Source organism: Callithrix jacchus, chromosome 1 (genome assembly GCF_049354715.1).
Source record: "Callithrix jacchus isolate 240 chromosome 1, calJac240_pri, whole genome shotgun sequence".
NCBI classification, from domain to species: Eukaryota; Metazoa; Chordata; class Mammalia; order Primates; family Cebidae; genus Callithrix; species Callithrix jacchus.
The window spans coordinates 209,942,947-209,966,152 of record NC_133502.1 but is presented as its reverse complement, the minus strand read 5'-3'; the positions used below and the strand labels follow the sequence as shown (position 1 = coordinate 209,966,152).

General features: G+C 56.4%; 1 protein-coding gene across 48 annotated transcripts; it reads left to right on the top strand.

Moving 5' to 3' along the window:
• The first annotated feature begins 376 nt into the window (after nt 1-376).
• Nucleotides 377-22,832, top strand: CBX7 (chromobox 7). Of its 48 annotated transcripts, none has more exons than XM_078341110.1 (6): nt 377-858; nt 4,693-4,736; nt 12,335-12,424; nt 15,342-15,408; nt 18,860-19,211; nt 19,569-22,832. In XM_078341110.1, the coding sequence occupies exons 3-6, from the start codon at nt 12,384-12,386 to the stop codon at nt 19,724-19,726; spliced, it is 618 nt and encodes a 205-aa protein (XP_078197236.1). In that variant the 5' UTR covers nt 377-858; nt 4,693-4,736; nt 12,335-12,383; the 3' UTR covers nt 19,727-22,832. The 48 variants fall into 48 exon arrangements, 44 of the variants coding, with proteins under 44 accessions (XP_078197236.1, XP_078197182.1, XP_035127635.1 ...); XM_078341056.1 differs by having other exon boundaries at nt 15,295-15,408; XM_035271744.3 differs by lacking the exon at nt 377-858 and adding an exon at nt 1,125-1,322 and having other exon boundaries at nt 12,335-12,400; nt 19,139-19,211.
• Nucleotides 22,833-23,206: the final 374 nt, after the last annotated feature.

The following is a 23,206-nucleotide window of genomic DNA, read 5'->3' as shown; positions in this document are numbered from 1 at the left end:
TAGCCGCGCACTCTGGCACTTTGTGGCCGAGATCGGAGGGACGGCAGCTCCGCGAGGTCTCTGCTGTGGTCCAGAGAAGCGACGCCCCCCCCGGGCGGTGAGAGCCGGCCGACCCGAGTCCCTGAGGGGAGGACTGAGCGCCAGGAGTTGCGGGCAGTGCAGGAAGGAGCAGGGACGACTCCCGGCTCCCCGCGAGGAATGGAGGCGCGTTAGCCAAAAAGGAAGGGGTGGGGAATCAAGAGTTCGTGTCGGACCTGGTGCCACAAATGGCTGAGCCCCTACTACACACCAGGCGCCCAGTGCGGGCGGGCCTGGGGGAGGCTGGGGCAGCGCGGCGGCAAAATCCGTCCCCGGGGAACCTCAGCTCACCGCGGCCGCTTCCGCCGCGAACCAGGGCCGGGCCTGGGAGCCCTCGAGGCAGTAGCGCCCGCTTCTGACCCGCGCGTCTCGGCATCGACCTTGGAGGGTCGGGTGGGCTGACATAGGGGAGGATGAAGGGGTGGCCGGACGGATGTGGAGACGCCGGCCAAACTGCGCCGCGGCGAAGGCGGGATTAGGGAGACCTCAGCCCTGCGACGACCGGACACGGTGGGAAGCCTTCTGGGTCCCGGCCCTCCGGCAACTCAAGGGCCCCGGGCCCGTCTCGTCCGCTGCGGGAGGTGGGCAAATGACCTCCCTGCTTTGAGCCTCGACTTTGTCGTCGGCCCCACAGAGCCCAGCCGTTTCGGCCCCTCGCAGTCACCGGGAGGCTGTGAGGCGCCCGCGGAGGAATTAAGGAGCACGTCCTGACCCGGCAACACAGCGAAAAGCGACGCGCGAGCCTCCGCCCCGCCCCGCCCCAGCCGGCGCCCGAGACAAGTAAGTCGCGCGTCCCGGCGCACGCGGCGCGCCGCCCAATAGCAACGCGGGGGGGGCGGATCCCGGGGCGGGGCTACGGCGGGGGAGGACCCGGGTTCGGGGGCGGGGCTGACCCACAGGGCGCGAGCAGAGCCCGGCGGCCGGCCTGCGCGCTCCTGCCCCGCCCCCTCCTTGCGCGCGCTCGCTCGCTGGCGCCGCTGAAAACGTTGCGCAGGTTCAAAAATGGAACGTCGGCGGCGTGAGGGAGCGCGAGGGGGTGTGCGCGCGTACGCGCGCGCGTGCGCGCCCGGGCGAGGGTGACAGGGACCCCGCCAGCCCCAGCATCGCGCGCCGCAGCCGCGGCCCCGCAGCTCCGCCCCCGGCCCGGCCCCGGGCCCGCTCCCCTGCCGCCCCGCATGGAGCTGTCAGCAATCGGCGAGCAGGTGTTCGCCGTGGAGAGCATCCGGAAGAAGCGTGTGCGGAAGGTGAGGCTGCCCGGGGGCGGCTCCCAGGACCCCGGTGGGGTCCCTCCCGTCCCCAGCACCGCTCCGTCCACGCTGGGGCTGAGGGGGAAAGCGGGGCGCGGAGCGCCTGCAGCCCTGCGCTGCTGGGCCCGTCTCCCCAGTCCGTGCCTCAGTTTCCCTGCCACCGTGTAGGACGAGTAGAATAAAAGTTGTCTCTCCAGGATGTTAGGGGTGGCCGAGCTCGCCTGAGCTGGAGACTGGGATCGGACATAGGGATCCTGAGCACCATCCCGCCGCGCTCCCCTTTTATTGTAAATATGGGGAGACTGAGGCCCAAGTTGAAAGGACTTGCCTAGCACATTAGTGTCAGAGCTGGGTCTTGAACTCGGGACTCTGGATGCTTGGCACCAAGTCCTTTCGAGTAAGTGGAGCTTTGGAAAAGCCTCCTCCGGCCTCAGAAGTTCTCCTGCTGGACTTTGGCCTTCTCCGATCTGGTTGCCTCTACCCCCACCCGAGCACATCCTTCTTCCCCGCCCCAACCCCACCTCAACTCCTAGCCCGGCCAGGGCTCAGAAGCCCGCCCCCTGCGATGGGGCATCCCCTAGGCTCCTTATCCCATCTGCCTTCTCCTTCAAAACATAACACCCTGCAATTTAAGGAGGTGTCTGATCTGCTAGTTTCAGAACCCCACAGTTGGGGCTGGACTTTGTCCCGGCCTGGCGTCTACACCTCCTGTGCACTTGTTTGGCAAGGGGGCTTGCCCAAGGCTGGAGGTTAGGCTTGGGGAGAAGTTCCTCTCCTGGTACTCACTACTGTCCTTCCTTTGTCTCCTCCTCCCTGCAGCCCTTTGGGAGGCTCCAGGCGGACTGGGAGGGGCCCTAGGGTACCTCCTCCCATTTAACAGAGACAAAAACTGAGGCTTGGCGGGATGTGGTGGCTCACACCTATAATCCCAGTACTTTGGGAGGCCGAGGCGGGTGGATCACGAGGTCAAGAGATCGAGACCATCCTGGTCAACAAAGTGAAACCCCGTCTCTACTAAAAATACAAAAATTAGCTGGGCATGGTGGTGTGCTTCTGTAGTCCCAGCTACTGGGGAGGCTGAAGCAGGAGAATTGCCTGATCCCAGGAGGCGGAGGTTGCAGTGAGCCAAGATTGTGCCATTGCACTCCAGTCTGGGTAACAAGAGCGAAACTCCGTCTCAAAAAAAAACAACTGAGGCGCAGAAGAAGTGACCTGCTCAAGGTCACTCAGCGAGTTAGAGAGGTAGAGCAGGAGCTCAGCTGGGCTGATTGCCAGCCCATCTTCTTTCTCCATAGAGAAATCTCAGTCCTGGCATCTTGGGCCAAGGGTGAAGGTCAAGGTGGTCAGGAGCATCTTTCTTCCTTCAACTCTGCTTGGGGTTCTACTCTTCTGATTGAGGCAGCTGTTCCTCCTTCTCTTCCTTTTTCCTAGGGTTTCCTCAACTTAAAAGAGAATGAATTTATTCCACAAAGCTCAGTGCTTTTTCATGCTGTGTAGCCTGAAGCAGGTACAACACTAACGCCCTCTACGATGGGGCTCGCAGGGTAGTGCAAGAGATCGAGACCATCATTTCTTCGGCCAGTCACTCAAAATACTTATTGAGGATCTATCATGTACCAGGCACCAGTCTAAGTAAGCCCCAGGGATCCATCCCTTCCCTCTGGGAGCTGGCATTCTGCAGAGGCACCACACAGTGAATGAGGAGATACAGACAGATGCCTTCAGATGGAGCTGTGTGCTCCGCAGAAATAGAACTGCAAGGTGCCGGTGAAGACAGCATGGGAGAGGGTTGCTAGGGAAAGCCTCTCTGAGGAGGTTTCATATCTTGGTCTTAAAGTTCTGGCATGGAGGGGCTTCACTCACTGAATTGTTGCACCTGAGCGAGTCAAGGAATGCACCACACTCTGAGATTGAATTATGAGTCCTTTATTATGCCAGTGACCGAGAGGCAGCTAATGCCCAAAATTCTCTCGGCCCCTAAGAAAAAGTTGGGTGGTCTTTTAGACCCTAGTTGTAAAAGGGAAGGGGAACCTAGCTGAAGCAAACTTCACAGAAGCAGAGTAAGCCAAAAGTTTAAAAGATAAACCAGTACATGAGAAATGAAACAGTGCCGGGTGCAAGGGGTAAAGCTGTCATGAAAGACAGACAACTTACAGATACTGGGGGCTCTGGGCGCTCGACAGCACCTGCATTCCCAGGCTCTGCTGGTGCCACTTAACTCGGCCTCTTATCCGCAAATGCATTCCTGGAGGTGCCCAGTGTCAGCCTGCCCCAGCTTCGCACTACAGTTACATACAGTTACATACTGAATGGTGGGAAATAACTAATATGAAGAAGCTGAGATGGAGTCTGTCCGGCTCTAGAAGCTAACATGAAGCTGAACAGCTCTCAGTCTGAGAAAGAGAGTCAGTTTTAGCTGGCAGAAAGCAGGTTATCACAGAATGGGGTTGGACTGTAACCTTTTTTGTCTGGCACCGAGGCCTCTATCATGCAGGCTGGGGTACAGTGGCATAAACGTGGCTTACAGTAGCCTCAACCTCCCTGGGTCAAACGATCCTCTTGTGTAGCTGGGAACCACAGACAAGTGCCACCATGCCCGACTAATTTCCTTTTTTCAGAGGTGGGGTCTCACCATGTTGCCCAGGCTGGTCTCAAACTCCTTCCTGGGCTCAAGCGATCTTCTAGCCTCAGCCTCCCAAAGTGCTGGGGTGACAGGCATGAGCCACCATAACTGTAAAGTTTCAAATGGCTGTACTTTCTAACAACTGAAGGGCTGACCACCCCTTCTGAAGGTGGAGAGTTTGCCAGTCTTCTATGGGGTCTTGCCAGGGTCTTTTGAGTTAAGGGTCCTCAAGTCACTGGCCCATTGCCTGTGAGCCAGAGGCAGCCTCTCAAAGACTGAGAGGAGACTCAGCAGATGGGGGAGGAGCGTGGGGAACACCCCAGAGAGGAATGTTCTCAGATTTGGAGACTCTTCCAATCTAAAAAAGAAAGTAAGCGTCCCGACCTGTGCACTGGGGCTCCAAACACTGTGGGTCTTTGGCCACGCACGCACACCTCCCTGTAGTCCCAGTTCCCCACGTGTGACATGAGCTCTGGGCTTAGGCCTCAGGAGCCTCAGAGGTGTTTGGGGCCAGATGCATTCCTGTGCTGTCATAGGGAGGGCAGTGTGGGTGATCATGCAGCAGCCACGGTGATATGGGTTGGTGAGGATCTGGTGAATGGTCCACGGATTGTGTTTGCGTGTTGGGGGACACCTGTCTGCAGTGGGGATTTGGAGCTGGGATCCTTTGGGCCTTAACTGTCCTTCCGAGTAGCTGTAGGGACAACCGTGAGACTCACTGTGTCTGCTTCTCTCTCTCCTCAGGGTAAAGTCGAGTATCTGGTGAAGTGGAAAGGATGGCCCCCAAAGTAAGCTCCTTCGTGTGTGTGTGTCTGTCTGTCTGTCTACCCATGCATTCCTCCACCTGCCTTTTGCCCCCTCCCCTGCCTAGCTATTAGCTTCAGCTGCTCTTGTAACTGAACAGCTGACCTTGATTTAATCATCATCTTCTCTGGGCCTCAGTTTCCCCTTGGACCACAGGAGGGTCAAGGTGGGTCTCCAGCTTCTCTTCTCACTCTGCCTCGCACAGTGTTGAGCGCTTCTGCTGGTTAGTGTCTCCTCTCCCTCCTGCCTTCCCTCTGGCTTTTCTTGGCAACTGGGAGGTGAAGGCCCAGCATCTGTGCTACTGGAGAGGGCTGCTGGGCAGGAGGAGGGGCCCCCAGCCACTTTAAGTATAGTGCTGACTGAGTCCTCAGTGCTCTGTGGCCAAGGGCAGAGCCTGAATCCCCCTCACCCCTGGACGGCACTTTTCCATCCAGCTGTACGGAGCAGGCTCCCATACAGCTTTGTAAGGCAGATGTGATCAGGCTCTATCAAGGTGAGGAAACAGGCTCAGAGAGGGTAAGCAGCTTGCCTTAGGTCACACAGCAAGTGGAGGCAGAGTTGGGACTTGAACTAGGCCTTCTCCTTTTCAGGTGCCTCCTCCGTGCCTTCCCAGTCTCAGAGCTGGGGAGCAGGGAGCTGCAGCTGAGACCCCCTACCTGCTCCACCTCCCCTGCTGAGGCCCTACCAGGAACCCACCAATGCCTTCTGGCAGGGAGTTGTTGGGAGGGGAGGGAATGAGCTAGTCGTGGGGCCTTCCCATTGGTCTACCCCCTGCCCCACCTCCTGGAGGCTGACTCCTGGAAACCCCCTCTGCCCAGGGCCTCTGCTGCCAGGGACAGGGCCTCTCCGCTGTGCTGGTGGGGGCTGACCTGATGTGGGGTCCTGTGGCCATTCTGGGGTGATGGTGGGGAGAGACAGCAGAAAGGAAGATAGCCCACAGTGCCTCAGCTTCTCTCTTTGCAAAATGGGTTAAGAAACCCAGGCCCTGCACTCATCTCACAGGCTTGGTGGCCCTGTGGGATGAAAGGCCTGGGCACATGTTCTGGGTGACCTGCGGGTATCCTGATGACTGGGTTTGGCAAGCGGAGAATACACTCCACCCCTCACGCCACCCCCACTGCTCTTCTCCCTTCCCAAATATTCTGAGGGCTGAAGGAGGATCCGCTGCCCCCACGGCTCCTTCAAGGTGGGCTTCCAGCCTGGGTGAAGGGGGCAGCAAAGGGAGCAATGATGCTCAGAGTGGGCAGCAGGAACACCGCCTCCCTGGGCACGCACAGCCCTGCCTCTCTCGCTCCGCACTGGGAAGCTGAGGCATCACGGCCCTGGTGACCAGTTGTTAGCCTTCAGGACACTATTTTTCCTCCTCTGGAGACTCTACTCTTTGGAAGATTTTCTTCTGTAAGCAGAGACCCTTATGAATGAAAAGTTCCTCCCCCTACTTTGATTGATCCTGGATGAGAATCCGTCTGCCCACTGCGGCTCGTCAGGAGGGAAGGAACCAGGCTCCCAGAGCAGAGGCCCTCGATGCTTCTGTTGTGCAGTAACCCTGGCCCGGGGACCCATTTGTTTCTTAACATGCTGAGGCCACCAGATGGGCCCTCTTGACTGCCTTGTCACCCCCCTCCACTTTGATCCTGGATTTTAGGCCTGGCTGTCCACCCAACAGCCATGAGCCCTGGGGCAGGGGCCCACCTTGGCTGGGTCTCCACTTGCTCATCTTCAAATTGGGATAGCAAAGCCTCCTTTGCAGGCTTCTGTGAGGGTGAGATGGTGGATGTAAGTTAGCAAGTGCGTGCTCAGCCCAGTACAAGCGCTTTAGTAAACACTTGGTTTTAACACCAAGCTAGATAGATAACATAGTTCTTTTTGTTTTTCCCAGTCAGGAAAGGGACCTAGGGGATTCCATTCTTCTTAGGAGCTCAAAATATCCTTAGAAATCATTTAGGCCAGTCCTCTCATTTTTCAGATGGGGAAACTGAGGCCCAGAGAGGGGTGGTCCTTACAAGAATATAACTGCCAACCCCATGCCCTATGGTGCCCACTTCATGCCTCGCACAGCGCCACAGTCTGGGTGTGAGGCAAGTACAGTTGCTAACCATCCCCACCTCACTTGGGGGAAACAGAAGTTCATGCTGGAGAGAAGCAGGGGAGCCAGCTCTGTCTTCCCTGCCTCAGGGGGCCTTGCTTGGAGAAAAAGCTGAGAAGGAGGGTGGCGAGGTGGGGAGTTAGGCAGGCTGTGTCCTCCAGGCCTGGGAGCCTTGGCTGGGCAGTGCCAGCCTGGGTGGGGGGAGTCATTCTCCTGCTCAGCAGCTGCCCTCTGGGTGGGGAGACTTACGTTCCTCTCAGTAACAGTAACAGGAACCGTGATTTCAGTGGACACTCTGGGCCAGGCGCGGCGGCTCGTGCCTGTAACCCCAGCACTTTGGGAGGCTGAAGTGGGTGGATCACTTGAGGTCAGGAATTCAAGACCAGCCTGGCCAACATGGCAAAAACCCCATCTCTACCAAAAGTATAAAAAATTAGCCAGGCATGGTAGCACGTGCCAGTAATCGCAGCTACTCTGGAGGCTGAGGCAGGAGTCACTTGAACCTGGGAAGCGGAGGTTGCGGTGGGCCGAGATCGCGCCACTGCACACCAGCCTGGAGGACACAGCAAGACTCCATACCCCTCAAGCCCCCCAAAAATTGGACGCTCTGTGCAAGGCCCAGGCTAAGCCACTACATGCCTTGCCTGTTTTGTCCCCCCAGCGTGGCAGAGGGGCTCTCTTGCTTCTGGAAAGCACAACAAATGGCACAGGGAGGGGCTGGGGCAGGGGGCAGGGCATGTTACATGGTCAGTTACAGGTGCTGGCTGTGCCTGAGGCCTCCAGATGATCATTTTAGCCTGTCTAGGGTCCTGCTGTTCCTCCTTCCAGAATGCCTTCCTCTCTGCCCTACTTGTGAATGGTTCTCCATCTTTTTGGAAGAACTGGCTCTGTGGAGTTTTAGGAATGATATCAGTGGTCACAGCCATGGCCAGGCTGTCAGAGAATAAACCCCTATTGTAAATCAGGCATTGGCTCATTCAGCCACTCATAGCAACCCATTTTACAGATGGAGAGACAGAGCCTACAACAGAGAAGAGGCCTTGCCCAGGGTCTTGGAGCTGCCATGATGTGAACTAAGGGCTGCCTGGCCCAGGGCTTGGGGGCCTACCTCTCTGATGCCACAGCCAGCTCCACTAGAGGTGACCAGACTCGTCTGTGGGAAGTGCTGAGGCTTTCCACCTCTGAACTCTAGTTGTAATTTACAGCTGAGTGACCCAGGGCAAAGCCTTCAGCCTCTCTGTGCCTCAGTTTCCCCACCTATAAAAGAGGCCCTAACCTCATGGCGCCCTGCTGAAGACTGCCTGACACAAGATAAGATTTATTAATACCCTGCTGGGGCAGAATGGGAGCTAGGGCTGTCTCCACCGAGGCTGGGGAGCCTCAAGTTAGGAGCCGCAGATTTTTCCGCTGCCTGGGCTTTTCATTGATTTCATTCAGGCTTATTTGCCTTCACTGTGTACCACACTGATGGAAATGTTTTTTGTTTTTTGTTTTGAGGCAGAGTTTCGCTCTTGTTACCCAGGCTGGAGTGCAATGGCGCGATCTCGGCTCACCGCAACCTCTGCCTCCTGGGTTCAGGCAATTATCCTGCCTCAGCCTCCTGAGTAGTTGGGATTACAGGCACGCGCCACCATGCCCAACTAATTTTTTGTATTTTTAGTAGAGACGGGGTTTCACCATGTTGACCGGGATGGTCTCGATGTCTTGACCTCGTGATTCACCCGCCTCGGCCTCCCAAAGTTCTGGGATTACAGGGGTGAGCCACCGCGCCCGGCCTGTTGGAAACGTTTTACGTGGCTTAACACATCTAATCTTCACCACCTCCCTAAACGGCTGTGACTACTGGTGGGCCCACTTCAGAATGAGGCCCCAGAGCAGTGGAGTCACTTGAACGACGCCGCACCCCGCAGTCTGGATCGGAGCCCATGGTGTTTCTCATAAGGGGCAGCTTTCAGTTGGAGTGGGGACTGGAACTTGGGGGTTGGCCTGGCTCTGTAGGGTTTTGGGGTGCTTCCCCCTGCCCCCAAGGCCGCCTGCGTCACAGCTCAGCAGCGCCCCCTAAGCCCCGCTCCCCCCCCCGCCCCCAGGAAAGGCCGGCTGGGGGCGGGGGTCCTGCACCTGCCGCGCCCCTTCCCACTCCATGCCCTCACCCTAGCGTGTCAAGCCCTGCGCGGCCGGGCTCGGGCGAGACCGCCAGGGCTTGTTTACCGGGTGTGGGGCGGGGTGGGGCGGTCACGTGGCCGTGTTTATCTCGGAGCTGGCGCGCGCCGTCCCTGTCCCGTCCCCGCCCCCGCCTCCTTGGTTTGCCGGTAATCCTGGTGCGCGCGCCACTCCGTGCGTGCGCGCGGCCGCCGACTGCGGGGGCGGGGCCTGGGCGCTACGCCCCCTCCCACAGGGCGCTCGGTTCCCGCCCCGCCGGCACCGCTAGCCCAATGCAGTCCCCGCGGTCCCCCAGTATCCACGCCGCGGGCTGCTCATCCCAGGCAACGTGCGTGTCCCCAGAGCCCTGGCTCCTTTCCACCCTATCTCTCCTGGTGTGGGAAGGGTGTCCTGGGACGTACAAGGGCCCGCTCTCCTCCAGGCACCCAAAGGTCTCCGGTGATCGTGGGGGTCTAATCCTTTCGATCCGCCGTGCCCACGCTGGTGGCACGCTCCTGGACTCTTCGGAAGCGCGTTCCCCGCGGCTCCTCCAGGCTCCTGCACTGCGGAGGGCGCGGCGCGGCGCGGCGTCCCCTTTACCGGCTGGGTCCAAGCGGTTAAGACGCTGGTGCCGCCCCCGCCCCCAACTTGGGGCTGCACCCAGCTGCCAAGTGCGATTGACCGTGTTACCTCAGACCCCGCTGCCTGGGCTGGCTACCGAGCCTTCCGGGGCACCCGGGGGCGGCACAGCCGGGGGTCCCAGACGCGGTGGCCTGGGAGGGGCCTAAAGGCAGAGGGTGGCCACTGAATGGCTCAGTGACCCTGGGCTGGCTGCTGAACCTCCGTGTTTCAGTTTCTCCATCTGTAAAATGGGGGTAAGAACTAAGCACCTACCTTATTAGCACCTTTTGAGGATGGGTGGGGTCCCTGCTGCACCAGCTGTTGCTGTGTGGTCGTTATTCTTGAGTTAAGAAAACAAGTTCAGAGAAGGGTAGGGACCTCAGCAAGCCATGGGCAGGGCGGTGCGGAGAAGCATGCTGAAACCCACTATCAGAAGGAGCACAGAATTCCCCTTCCTACCAGTTGGAGCTGAGGAGATTCAGCTTTTTCCGGGGGGAGGGGGGAGGAAGGGTTAGAGTGGCTGCCAGCCTCTGGTGGCTTCTGCTGTAGTTTCGCTTTCAGCATTTCTGCAGGGGCTCCCCAGCCCTTCCCAGAGCCCCGGGAGGGCCTGAGCGGGCCACTTTGCAGGGCTCTGCCAGCCAGGGTGTCTCCTAGTCCAACAGTGATTATGGCCAGGGCCTGGCTAGCTGTAAGGAGAGCGGAGGAGGGGCAGGCTCGTCCTGCTGGCAGTGGGACAGCCTGGGAGGGATGTCAGGGAAGGCTACAAAGACCTGGCTCTTAAGGGTCCACTAGGAGTTGACTAGACTGATGGGAGCACCCACAGGGAGGGAGGGCCGGCTGGCAGGGGGCACATGGGAAGGGGTGGTCCTGGCTCAGGGCTTCACTGCGGGCCCACAGAGGCCTGACACTTAAGTGGGTATGCCAGAGTGTTAGAGGAAGCAAGGAGTCAAGCATCCTGTCCTTATGCAGCTTTTTGGGACTGAACTAGGGTTAGGTGGTTTCCAGGATGGCGTGAGGTAGAGGCCTCAGCTCTAGGGCCAGGAAGGCATCAGGGCAGGGGCTCTCCCAGGCTCCTTCTGCCTTTTAACCCCTCGCTGGCACCCATTGCTTTCCATCTGACCTAGCAGAGCCTCTGGGCAGGACTACAGAGCATCGCTTGGCTTTTGTCTGCGTATATTTTATACACAGTCATGCGTTGCTTGATGACAGGGATGTACATTTTGAGAAATGCATTGTTAGGTGATTTCATTGTGTGAACGTCATAGAGTGACTTTACCCACGCCTAAATGGCACAACCCACTGTACACCTGGGCTATGTGGTAGAGCCTGCTGTGCCTAGGCTACAAGCCTGCACAGCATATGACTGTACTGAATGCATCCAAACTAGAAAAGGGACAGGAAGAATGCAGCAGCATCAAAGACAAAACGTGGGACACCTTCTAGAGCACTTCCCAGGAACGGAGTTTGCAGAGCCGGAAGTTGCTCTGTCACCCAGACACGTGCCACTCACTATCAGTGAGTGAAATATGAAGACCTAGGCTGTTGGAAACATTGTACATTTATGCCACACTAACTTATACAGAAATTTTTTTTTTTTTTTTGAGACAGTCTCACTTTGTCACCAGGCACCAGGCTGGAGTGCAGTGGCTCAATCTTTGCTCACTGCAACCTCCGCCTCCCGGGTTCAAGCAATTCTCCTGCCTCAGCCTCCCGAATAGCTGAGACTACAGGCATATGCCATCACGCCCAGCTAATTTTTGTATTTTTGGTAGAGACGGGGTTTTACCATGTTGGTCAGGATGGTCTCTATCTCTTGACCTCATGATCCACCTGCTTCAGCCTCCCAAAGTGCTGGGATTACAGGCGTGAGCCACCATGCCTGGCCCAGAAATGGTTTTCTTTAATAATAAATTAATCTAGGCCGGGCACAGTGGCTCACGCCTGTAATCCCAGCACTTTGGGAGGCCCAGGTGGGTGGATCGCCTGAGGTTGGGAGTTCAGGCCCAGCCTGGCCAATATAGTGAAACCCCGTCTCTACTAAAAATGTAAAAATCAGCCAGGCGTGGTGGTGTGTGCCTGTAATCCCAGCTACTCAGGGGGGCCGAGGCAGGAGAATCTCTGGAACCCAGGAGGCGGAGGTTGCAGCAAACCGAGATTGTGCCACTGCACTCCAACCTAGGCGACAAGAGCAAGACCTCGTCTCAAAAAAATAAAATTAAAAATAAATTAACCTGAGCTTATAGTAACTTTTTTACTTTATAAACTTAACTTTTTATCTCTTTTTGTAGTAACACTTAGCTTAAAACACAAACATGTACAGTTGTACAAAATATTTGCTTCATATTCTATAAGCTTTCATCTATTAAAAAAGTTTTAATTTCTCTTTTAAAGCTTTTTTTAAAATTAAAAAATAATAATTTTTATTTTTTTGAGAGTCTTATTCTGCTGCCCAGGTTGAGTGCAGTGGCGTGATCTCAGCTCACTGCAGCCTCTGCCTCTTGGGTTTCAGCAGTTCTCCTGTCTCAGCCTCCTGAGTAGCTGGGATTACAGGCGCCACCACCACGCCCAGCTAAGTTTTGTATTTTTAGTAGAGACAGGGTTTTGCCATGTTGGCCAGGCTGGTCTCGATCTCTTGACCACAGGTGATCTGCCTGCCTTGGCCTCCCAAAGTGCTTGGATTACAGTCGTAAGCCACCGTGCCTAGCCCCGACTCTGACCGTTCATTCCTCTTCCCAGGTACAGCACGTGGGAGCCAGAAGAGCACATCTTGGACCCCCGCCTTGTCATGGCCTACGAGGAGAAGTACGGTGTCCTCGGCGCTGCCGGGTGGGACTTAGGGCCGGCTTGAAGGCTTCCTAGGAGCCTGCTGCTGGCTTGGCAGGAGTTCTTGGGGCAGGGTGGTGGTGTCCGATGGGGTAGGCCAGCCTGGTCTGCAGCTGGGTAAAAGTGGTGAGCACCGAGTCCCAGGGCAGTAGAGGACCTTGGGTCCCTTTCCTATCGTGGGGTGCTTTTGGTCACTTCCTTTACCCACCCAGGCCTCAGTCCCTCTGCTTTAAAATGGGCCACCCTGAAGAACACCCTGATTTTGCCAGGGTGAAACCTTAGAGGGGCCCGTAAGAGGTTTCCGTTCCAGTGAAGAATGTGAAAACGCTTCACGGAGATCCCCAGTGTGCACTGCCAGTGGTGCTGGAGTGACAGGTCAGAGACAGCGTCTCTAGAGGACCTCTCAGGGCCAGAAGGAGCGTCTGATCAAGCTCAGGGAAGGCTGGGCAGGAGCGTGGCCTTTGGGGCTGGTATTTCTGAGTTCTGGCCTATCTCTCTGCCACCTCCTATCCAAGTGGCCTGGGCAAAGTCAGTCTCCCACCTCTGCCAGAGCCCCCCGGGGATTCGGAGCATGCCCTGACTATTCCATGTGCCCTGTTTGGCCGCCCTCCCTGCCAGCAGGCAACCCAGATCCCCTGCCTCTCCCAGCCCGCCTGCCTTATGCGGCGTGGCACCATTTCACAAAATCATTTGTGTCTGGCCCCTGTGGCAACCTCCTGAGGCAAAGATGAGGGTCTTGTTTGACAGAGAAGGAAGCAGGCTGGAGGAGTCCAGGAGCCTCACAGCAAGGACCTAGCCAGGGCTCACACCTCCAAGTTGTGGCTTTTCACTGCCCCTTGCTGGGTTCTCACGGCTCCTCCCCCAGGAGGTTTCCTGCCATGGATTCAAAGGACAAATTTCACTGTGCTTTCCTTTAAAAATTGGTGTCTGGCCAGGCGCGGTGGCTCACGCCTGTAATCCCAGCACATTGGGAGGCCAAGGTGGGTGGATCACCTGAGGTCAGGAGATTGAAACCATCCTGGCCAACATGGTGAAACCCTGTCTCTACTAAAAATACAAAAATTAGCTGGGCATGGTGGTGGACACCTGTAATCCCAGCTACTCAGGAGGCTGAGGCAGGAGAATTGCTTGAACCCAGGAGGCAGAGGTTGTAGTGAGCGGAGATCCTGCCATTGCACTCCAGTCTGGGTGACAGAGAGAGACTCCATTGAAAAAAAAAAAAAAAAAAATCGGTGTCCCCCATCCCAGTGTTTCTTTCTGCCTCCTAGGTGTGTGGTGGGGTCTTGGTCCAACAGGGTGTGACACTTGGGAATCCTTGGAGCTTGGGCAGGTATCAAAGGTCCAGATTCCAATCCTCCTCCGGGGTCCTATCCCTTGGCCCCCGGGTATCTATCCTGCAGGGGATGGAGGCTCTGTGGATGTTCAGACATTTGCAATATATGCCGCAGGTTCACTGGTGTGTGCTGAGCTCAGCGTCAGAGCCTGGCCCAAGGTCACACGACCAGGAAGGGGAGAAGGGGTGAGATCCTGGCCTCCACATTCTTTCTGCTGTCCACGTGGCCTCTGTACCGGGGGCTCCAGAGAGTGTGGGTGGAGAGAACTGAAGCGGGAGGCAGGATGACGTGCTTTGACTCTCCCCACTACTTTTGGCAGTTTGGAGTCTCTGGTTGTGTTGTCTTGCATGTCATGTGTAGCTTTGTGGCATCATCAAGTCATGCTTTTTTTTTTTTTTGAGATGGAATCTCACTCTGTCACCTAGGCTGGAGTGCACTGGTGCGATCTTGACTCATGTAACCTCTGCTTCCCAGGTTCAAGCAATTCTCAGCCAGGCGTGGTGGCTCATGTCTGTAATTCTAGCACTTTGGGAGGCCGAGGCAGGCAGATCACCTAAGGTCAGGAGTTCGAGACCAGCCTGGCCAACATGGTGAAACCCTGTCTCTACTAAAAATACAAAAATTAGATGGGCATGGTGGTGGACACCTGTAATCCCAGCTACTCGGGAGGCTGAGGCAGGAGAATTGCTTGAACCTGGGAAGTGGAGGTTGCAGCAGTGAGCTGAGATCGTACCACTGCACTCCAGCCTGGGTGACAGAGCAAGACTCCATTAAAAAAAAAAAAAAAACAAAGCAATTTTCCTGCCTCAGCCTCCTGAGTATTTGGGACCACAGGTGTGTACCACCTTGGCTGGCTAATTTTTATATTTTTGGTAGATGGGGTTTCACCATGTTGCCCAGGCTGGTCTCAAACCCCTGAGCTCAAGTTATCTGCTCACTTCAGCCTCCCAGAGTGCTGGGATTACAGGCATGAGTCACCTCACCCGGCCTCAGCTGTGCTTTGTGTATTTGGCACATGGGAAGGCATCTACTGGGCACTCAGAACAGGCTGATTTTCCTCCTGTCCCCCAACAAGATGGTACAGACACGGTAGGAGCCTCTCTGCTCTCCCAGGTTCACAGAGATCCCAAATTTGGGGCATCCTGTGCAGAACATCACTCACACAGGGACTCGCCATTCCAATTAGCTCCCTGGAACATTCAAGGCAAATTGGATTTGCCTTGTATCACTCCCCTAGGAGGAAAAATTGAGCCATGTTTTTAGGGGGTCCCCAGGAGCATGTCGAGCAGAGCCCTGACATGGCTCTGGAGCCCCAGAAGGACCCACATGTTTTTCGAGATGCTGCAAGTCCCCGCCTCAGCAGTTGCCCTCCCCATTTGTCAGATGGGAAGACCAAGGCCCTGGGAGCTGAACATGTGACCCCCATTGTTAGAGCTCCAGCCAGGCAATGGGGAGGATGGATGGGCAGGCCAATGGGGATTGTCCACTCCCTGGCAGAGAGCAGAGGACGGGCGAAGCGGATGCCTTCCCTTCCCTTAGATGTCACCAGTGTTTCCTTTTCTTCTGCCACCTGCTTCACACCCCAGGGAGGAGAGAGACCGAGCGTCGGGGTATAGGAAGAGAGGTCCGAAACCCAAGCGGCTTCTGCTGCAGGTAACCGGCCTGCCTTTGTGCCTCCTTTCTCCCCCTGTCCAGCCCCCAGTCCCCTTCGGCCCCTTGGTGCATTTACACTGGCTGGTTGAGCTGATCTGTGTCCCCTCCCCTGTACCACCCAGGGCACTGTGGGGTGGGCCACTTGGGTAAGTTTTGATGGGAGGAGGTGGGGAAAGCCTGTGGTGTAGGGGGGCTGGTGCCCTGGCAAGACAGACTGAGTGGGAGGTGCCATGGTGGGAGGGAGGGTGGGCCTAGAGCCAGTGGAATCCTAGGATTTTGAAAGCTTAGAATGTTGCTGTAAGGAAGTCTTGAAAGCTTTGAGCCCCTTTTAATGCTCAGAATCCTTAAACAGAAAATTATAATCATTGAGAACCTCAGAAACATAAATGTTAGAATTGAGGAAACATAAGAGACTAGAATTTCCGAATCCAAGAAACAGAGTCTTAGATCTGTAGAACTATAGCCTTGGGATGTCAGACTCTTAGAAGTGTGTCATTTTCGAGTGGGAAAAAACTTACAGAGCCTCCTCTTCCAACCTTCAGTCAAGTGGGGGCCCGAGTCTCTGCAGCATCTGGCATGCCTGCGTCATAGGTCTTTGGGGCCTTTGCTAACCTCAGTGCTTTGCAGTGACAGGTCAGTGGAGTGTGGAGCAGCACAGTCACAGGTTGAGTCTCCCTGATCCAAAATCTGAAATTCGGCCAGGTGTGGTGGCTCGCCTGTAATCCCAGCACTTTGGGAAGCCAAGGCGGGCAGATCAGCTGAGGTCAAGAGTTCAAAACCAGCCTGGCCAATGGGGTGAAACCCCATCTCTACTGAAAATACAAAAATTACCCAGGTGTGGTGACAGGCACCTGTAATCCCAGCTACTTGGGAGGCTGAGACAGGAGAGTTGCTTGAACTCGAGAGGCAGAGGTTGTAGTGAGCCAAGATCATGCCATTGCACTCCAGCCTGGGTGGTAAGACTGAAACTCTGCTCCCCCCGCCAGAAAAAAACAAAGTCTGAAATGCTCCACAATCCAAAATACTTTGAGCACCAACATGGTATTCAAAGAAAGTGCTCATTGGAGCATTCTGAATTTCGGGTTTTTGGATTGGGGATGCTCAGCTAGTAAATATGATGCAAATATTCCAAACTCCTAAAAAAATTTGAAGTCCGAAACACTTCTGGTGCCAAGCATTTCGGGTAAGGAATACTCTGCCTGTGTGTGGTTGTAGGCAAATCTTTTCACCTGTAAAATGGGGGTGAAGAGAATACCCGCTCTCCTTAATGTAATAAGGCCCCCAGGCAGGGCATTGGAAGCCAGAAAGTCAGGATTCATGGTCCATTTGCATGTGGTCCACATCACGTGTCCTGGCCACTCCTGCTTATAGCCCATGGAGGCTTTCACATCGTGGGTGGGCCTCCCTTCATGCAGTGGGTGTGTTCCACTGTGTTTGGCTTGAATTGAGCCTAGGAAGGAAAGTAACATCTCCCAGACGTCTGCATGCCAGACTCTGTGCTGGTGTGCTTCATCAGTGAACACACTCCACATACTAAGCCCACGGGGCAGGTGTGTTCATTCTCTCTCCCCGCTAACGTGGCAACTTAGAGCAGTAACCATTTATGATTTCCCATAGTCTCTGGGGGTCAGGAATTAGGGAAGGCACTAGCTGGTTCTGTAGTGGTTCGAGTTTGGGCTGCAGTCAAGGTGTTGGCTGGGCTGTAGTCATCTGTAGGCTTGGCCAGGGCTGTGGGATCTGCTTCTGAGGGGGCTGCTCATGGGCTGGCAAGTCAGGGCTGGGCATTGGCAGGAGCTGTTCCTCACAGCGTGGACCTCTCCAGAGGGCTGCTTGAGTGTGCAGGGAAGAAGCCACAGTGTCTTTTATGTCCTAGCCTGGGAAGTCACACACCACAGCACTCAGTGTGGGAAGGGACTGCCCAGAGGTGGGAATTCCAGGAGGTGGGGATGGGTGGGGCCCTCCTTGGAGGCTGGCTCCTACAGCCTCTTCACTGTTTCGCTGAGAAAGAAACCGAGGCCCAGGGAGTCCGGTAGCTTACCCAGGACATGACTGTTACCACCTGCGTCACTTTAATAGCTGCAGTTCTCTTGTGATGAGCTTGCCAAGGAAGAAGAAGCTGCCTTGCAGAATGGTAGAATGTCCTGGGCTTCTTTTTTTTTTTTTTTTTTTGAGACAGAGTCTTGCTCTGTCACCCAGGCCGGAGTGTAGTGGTGCCATCTCAGCTCACTGCAACCTCTGCCTCCCAGGTTTAAGTGATTCTCCTGCCTCAGCCTCCCGAGTAGCTGGGATTACAGGTGCCTGCCACCACGCCTGGCTAATTTTTGTGTTTTTTAGCGGAAATGGTTTCACCACGTTGGCCAGGCTGGTCTCAAACTCCTGACCTCAGGTGATCCACCCACCTCCACCTCCCAAAGTGCTGGGATTACAGGCATAAGCCACCATCCTCGGCCTATACTGGGCTTCTGATGGCCTGCGAGCGCGGTGGGAGGAGTGTGTTTTGAGTCAGCTGCCTGCGGGACGGGCCTCCTAGCCACTGCAGTGTTTTCCCAGTCCTCTCCCAGTTCAGCCTCCTCCCATCACTGCAGACCGCACCTCGGGACATGTGGTGCCGTTAGCAGGCACAACTGTGAGCGGGGCCTGCATTGTCATCTCTTCCTTCAGCTTGGAGGTGTTTGACCTCACAGGTCACATCTAATGGCTGTCTCTTCCTGGGATCTCCTGGCCTTTGGTGACAGGTGGCAGGAAAAGGTCCTATTCCGGTGATCCAGAGTCTCCCAACATCTTGGCACCGTGGATCTTTTGTGGATTCGTGTAAATTCTCCCAAAGTAAATAAGATAAATTCCGAAATTACAAACAGCACATAGGGCCCAGGAGCACCCTGGAGGGGTCAGGTGCATCTGCAGCTGGGTGGAGCCCTGTCCCTTCCGCTGGGCGGCACGGGCATGTGGTGCGGTGCTGTATGCGCCGCTTGCTTGGCTTTGCCCCAAGCAACTCCAAGGGCACACCCTTTGCCCTCTGCCCTGTGCCATCTCCTGGGTGAGCCGGCAGCGTCAGTTTTGGAGGTGCTCTGGCAAGCAGAGGCCTTTCCTGAAATGAAGGCTAACTCTGTAATGCATTCAGATTGGTTTCTCTCGGTCAGTTTTCAGTTTGTCCTTGTATGCTTCTCTGCTGGGTATGGAAGGAGTAAACGTGTGGCCCCAGCCCCCATCCCTGGGAAGATGAGAGTGTGCCGTGGGGCCCAGAGGCGGGGCTGAGCTGGCAGAGTCTGGGGCTGCTTGGGGGCCCACTCTCTGGGCTTGAGTTGGGTGGGGTGGTGGCCGTCCACAGCACGGGGAGGAGTTGGGTGGGCAGATGTGGGAAGGGCACTCCGGGTGGGAGGAACAGCATGAGCAAACGTGTGGCGGGTGGGAGGGTGGGGCTGACCCGCGCTGCCCTGGCTTGCCCCCGCAGCGGCTGTACAGCATGGACCTGCGGAGCTCCCACAAGGCCAAGGGCAAGGAGAAGCTCTGCTTCTCCCTGACCTGCCCGCTCGGCAGCGGGAGCCCTGAGGGGGTGGTCAAGGCGGGGACACCTGAGCTGGTGGACAAGGGCCCCTTGGTGCCCACCCTGCCCTTCCCACTCCGCAAGCCCCGAAAGGCCCACAAGTACCTGCGGCTCTCACGCAAGAAGTTCCCGCCTCGCGGGCCCAACCTGGAGAGCCACAGCCATCGACGGGAGCTCTTCCTGCAGGAGCAACCGGCCCCAGATGTCCTGCAGGCGGCCGGCGAGTGGGAGCCTGCTGCACAGCCCCCTGAAGAGGAGGGTAAGGCGGCCCAGGCCCAGAGACCCTCAGAACTGGAAAGGGCCCTGTGGGTCATCAGGTCCAACTGACTCAGTGTCCAAAGAGAGCCCTTAGAGCTTTGCGGGAACAGTCGGGTCTGGGCTCAGTGCCCGGACACTAGCCCAGGGCTCCTCCTGTCTTCCCACTCCGGATGAGCTCTTGTCTAGGCTGGGAAGATGCCCTCAGTGCCCTCCTCCCAGTGTCCAGTCCTGTGCGAGGCCCTGAGCTGGCTGAAGACGCAGAGAGGAAGACCTGGAGTTGGGGTGGGGTTGGGTGGTCTGCCTGGCTTCTCACTTTTCAACGCTGCTCCCATCTGTCTGTCTGTGTCTCACGCTGCAGCAGATGCCGACCTGGCCGAGGGGCCCCCTCCCTGGACACCTGCGCTCCCCCCAAGTGAAGTGACCGTGACGGACATCACCGCCAACTCCATCACCGTCACCTTCCGCGAGGCTCAGGCGGCTGAGGGCTTCTTCCGAGACCGAAGTGGGAAGTTCTGAATCACTGTTTTTACTCTTCTTAAACTGTTTTCTTTTGGGCTTGGGGTGGGACTTCCAGAGATAGGGATGGGTTGGGGGCGGGGTAATTATTTTATTTAAAAAAATACCGAGCAGCAAGAGGGGAGAAGATGCCACCACTCTCCCACCACCCGGCCCTTTTTCTGAGGGACGTTTACATGCAGCCTCAGGCTGGGGATGGAGAGAGTTGCTCTGGGAGTTGGGGGACCACCCCCAGGGCAGGATGGGGACAGGATGTCCCCTGCCAGGGACACCACCATTATCATTCTCCTCTAGTGAGGCAGCCGAAGGTTCTAGGAGTTAAAGGAGTGTTGGAAGGCCCAAACCCTCTCCCCTGAGCGGCCCACCCCAGCCTGGCTGGCTGTTTTTCCCCTTTATGGTTTGATTGGGTCTTTACCTTGAACTTTCCACTCCAGCTTTGCAGTGGGCTGTGGAGGCTGGTTTCAACCAAAAGTGAGTGGGGCAGGAGGAAGGGGCAGGAAGAAGGGTTGAGGTCACTTGGGGCAAGTCCCTTCCCCTTCAGAGAGGCTTCTACCCTTCCCGGGGAGGAGGTGCTGCAGAGACCCTTTTGCTGAGAGCTCTGCCCTCCCCTCATCACCTGGCCCATGCAGAAATGCTCATGCACGTCTGGCTGCACAGGTATGCACGCGTTACCCTTCGCGTGTACATTCCCATGTGCCCCACGAACGCATGTGGGTCTGCTGACGTGTCCACAGGGGCCTTGCAAATCTGGTTTAGAAACCCTGGCCAGGGGAACTTGGGCGATTCATAGCACGAAAGAATGCGCCACCACACCCACACTTCCTCCACCTTGCATGCACCTTGCTGCTTGCTTGCAGCTTTCAGAGGAGGGCAGGGGTCTGGCACGGGTGTGATGGCATCCCTGGCTTCAGGCATGCAGAAGCGGTTTCTAAGCTGCACAGGGCCAGGCTGCGGGTGTGCAGGCGTCTGCTAAGTTGTGCGATGTATCAGCACAGGCTTTGAGACATCTGGACCCTGTCCTTCCTCCCCTGAGGGGTTCTTGTTCTTTCTGACTCAGGTGACTTTTCAACCCTTTGGATTCCCCTTTTTTTCTGCCCTCCCCTCCAACTCAGCCAGCCCAGGTGTGGGCAGTCAGGGAGGCGGGGAGTGTCCCACCGTGTTCTCAGGGCAGCCCTCGACTCCTAAGCCCCTTCCTCCTCCCATTCTGCATCCCCTGCCCATCAAACCTAAATGCCACAGCTGGAGCTGACCTGTGTTCCTGTGGAGGGACCTCTGCCACGCCTCTCTGAGGTCAGGCTGCCTGTGTGTGATGGGCAGGCTTTGTACCATCCTCTGGTGAGCGGCACTGTTTTCTGGCTTGTACAAAGGTGTCCTGGCGGCCAGTGGCTTCTCTGCCAGTGAGGAGTGACTTCTCCTTCTCTTCCAGTCCTGTAGGGGAGAAAAGGCCAGATTGGGGGGGCTTGAGGGGAGCATCAAAAATGCCGGCTCTCCTGTCTTTCCTTGGCTGTCAGTCAGGGTAACACACACCAAGAGTGGAGTGTGGTCGGTGAGTTTGAAAGCTGCCCACCCTCCCGGAAGCTCTGTGCTGTGTCCTCAGGAAGTCACAGAGTCTCTACGGAGGCAAGGAGAGGGTGATTCTCTCCCAGACCCTGTCTTCCCAGTTCCCAAACCAAAGACGGCCTACAGCCCTTTCTGCCTGGGGTGCTGTGTTGACAGGCTGCCCAGATCCCTGAGTCTCTCTGTCCTTCCTCCTCGATCTTTAGTTGTCCACGGTCAATTCAGTGCTTCCACTGGGGGACAGTCCCCACCAGGGTGACCTGATTCACCTCCAGCCCAGGGAATGGAATCTAGAGGAATATGTGGGGTGGGTCTGGAAAAGGGGTGGCAGGAGTCACTCCCCGTCTCCAGCTGTGGGGCCCCGTGGAGGGGAAGGGAAAGTTTGGGGTCCCAGGGGAGCTCTTCCAGGAGAGGGGCGCCCAGCAGAGGGGAAGGTGAGAGAGGGTTGTTGGGGGGATCTCTAGTTGAATGTCTTGGCCCATGGCTTTGGAATATGGCTGGCAGCTTCCAGCAGAAGTCAGGCTCCCCATCCACCGGGGGGCATGGGACCTTCTCCCTGCTTCCCGGTCACTTTCAAACAACTATTTGTGCAATCTATGGGTCTGTGATTTCACGGGGCTTTTTGTGTGGGCTGCACTTGTTTTGTCTGTAGCAGCAGGACGTATCTTTCCCCTTACTCAGCCCTTTATAGCCCATGGGGAACCCCGTGGCTCAGGGAGAGCCAACTCCAGTTTTGTGACCTGGGGCGGGTGGGCCTGAGGTGCACAGCTCGCGGCAGCCACACGGCTCATGGGCTGTAGTAGGCGGGCTCCCTGGGGAAAAAGGCTGTGGGCTGTTAGGACCATTCCCCGGGACTGGTGACCTCTATGAGGTCACCTATGGCTGTGGCCGTGCAGGCCTCCTTCCAGCCCAGAGTGGCCCAGTAGAGCAAGGCAGACAGTGACCTCCACCCCCACAGCCCCTTAAAAGGCCAGTAATCTTGGGAGTGGGGGGAGGGCTTAGAAAGCATTTGCCCACCTGCCTTTCTTTCCCCCAGCCCCTACCCACTTTGAATGTAGAGGCCTGTGGGTACTTTTCCTTTTGTGGTGGGGGTGCGGAGGACATACCCCCACCCCTGGCACGGCCACTTGGAATGCAAGACCATCACCGCTGTTAGGGTGGTGACCTCGCTGCCAGCCTCCTCCTCTCCCCGCGTTCCAGGGGCAGGCGCTGTGCTTCTGTGAGGTGGTTTAGCTTTTGCTTTATAAGTGGCCGCCGCGGCCACCAGGTCTCAGCACAAGAGCGCTTCCTTTGCACAGAATGAGCTTCGAGCTTTGTTCAGACTAAATGAATGTATCTGGGAGGGGTCGGGGACACGAGTTGATTCCAAGCACATGCCTTTGCCGAGTATGTGTGTGCTGGGAGAGTCAGAGTGGATGTAGAGCGCGGTTTTATTTTTGTACTGACATTGGTAAGAGACTGTATAGCATCTATTTATTTAGATGATTTATCTGGTAAATGAGGCAAAAAATTATTAAAAATACATTAAAGGTGATAAAAATTAAAGAAAGTTCCTGGGCATTTGATCGTTCCTTCTGGTTTCATCCCCACTGTGCCAGGGAGAGCGCTCCAGACCCTGGTGACACCAGAGTGCTAGTCACTGACCGTGATCCCAGAGGGACAGTGAATTAACTGAGGTGACGGGAACAGGAAACGGGGGTTGGGGGTGTCTCTGGGTGAGGCCATTGCCGTGGTCTGTACTGTGTCCTCAGAGGCCTGGAGTGCTTCTGGCACCTTTTCTCTGCTTCCCCCGAGAATCCTCAGTTCCAGACTTTGCGGCAGTGAGCATTCTGGGTCTCTGCAACTGCAGGTTCTGGATCACAAAGCTGTCGCTGGGCTAACGCTCACCTACTGTGTGTTCAACCATGCTTAGCACACGTCTGA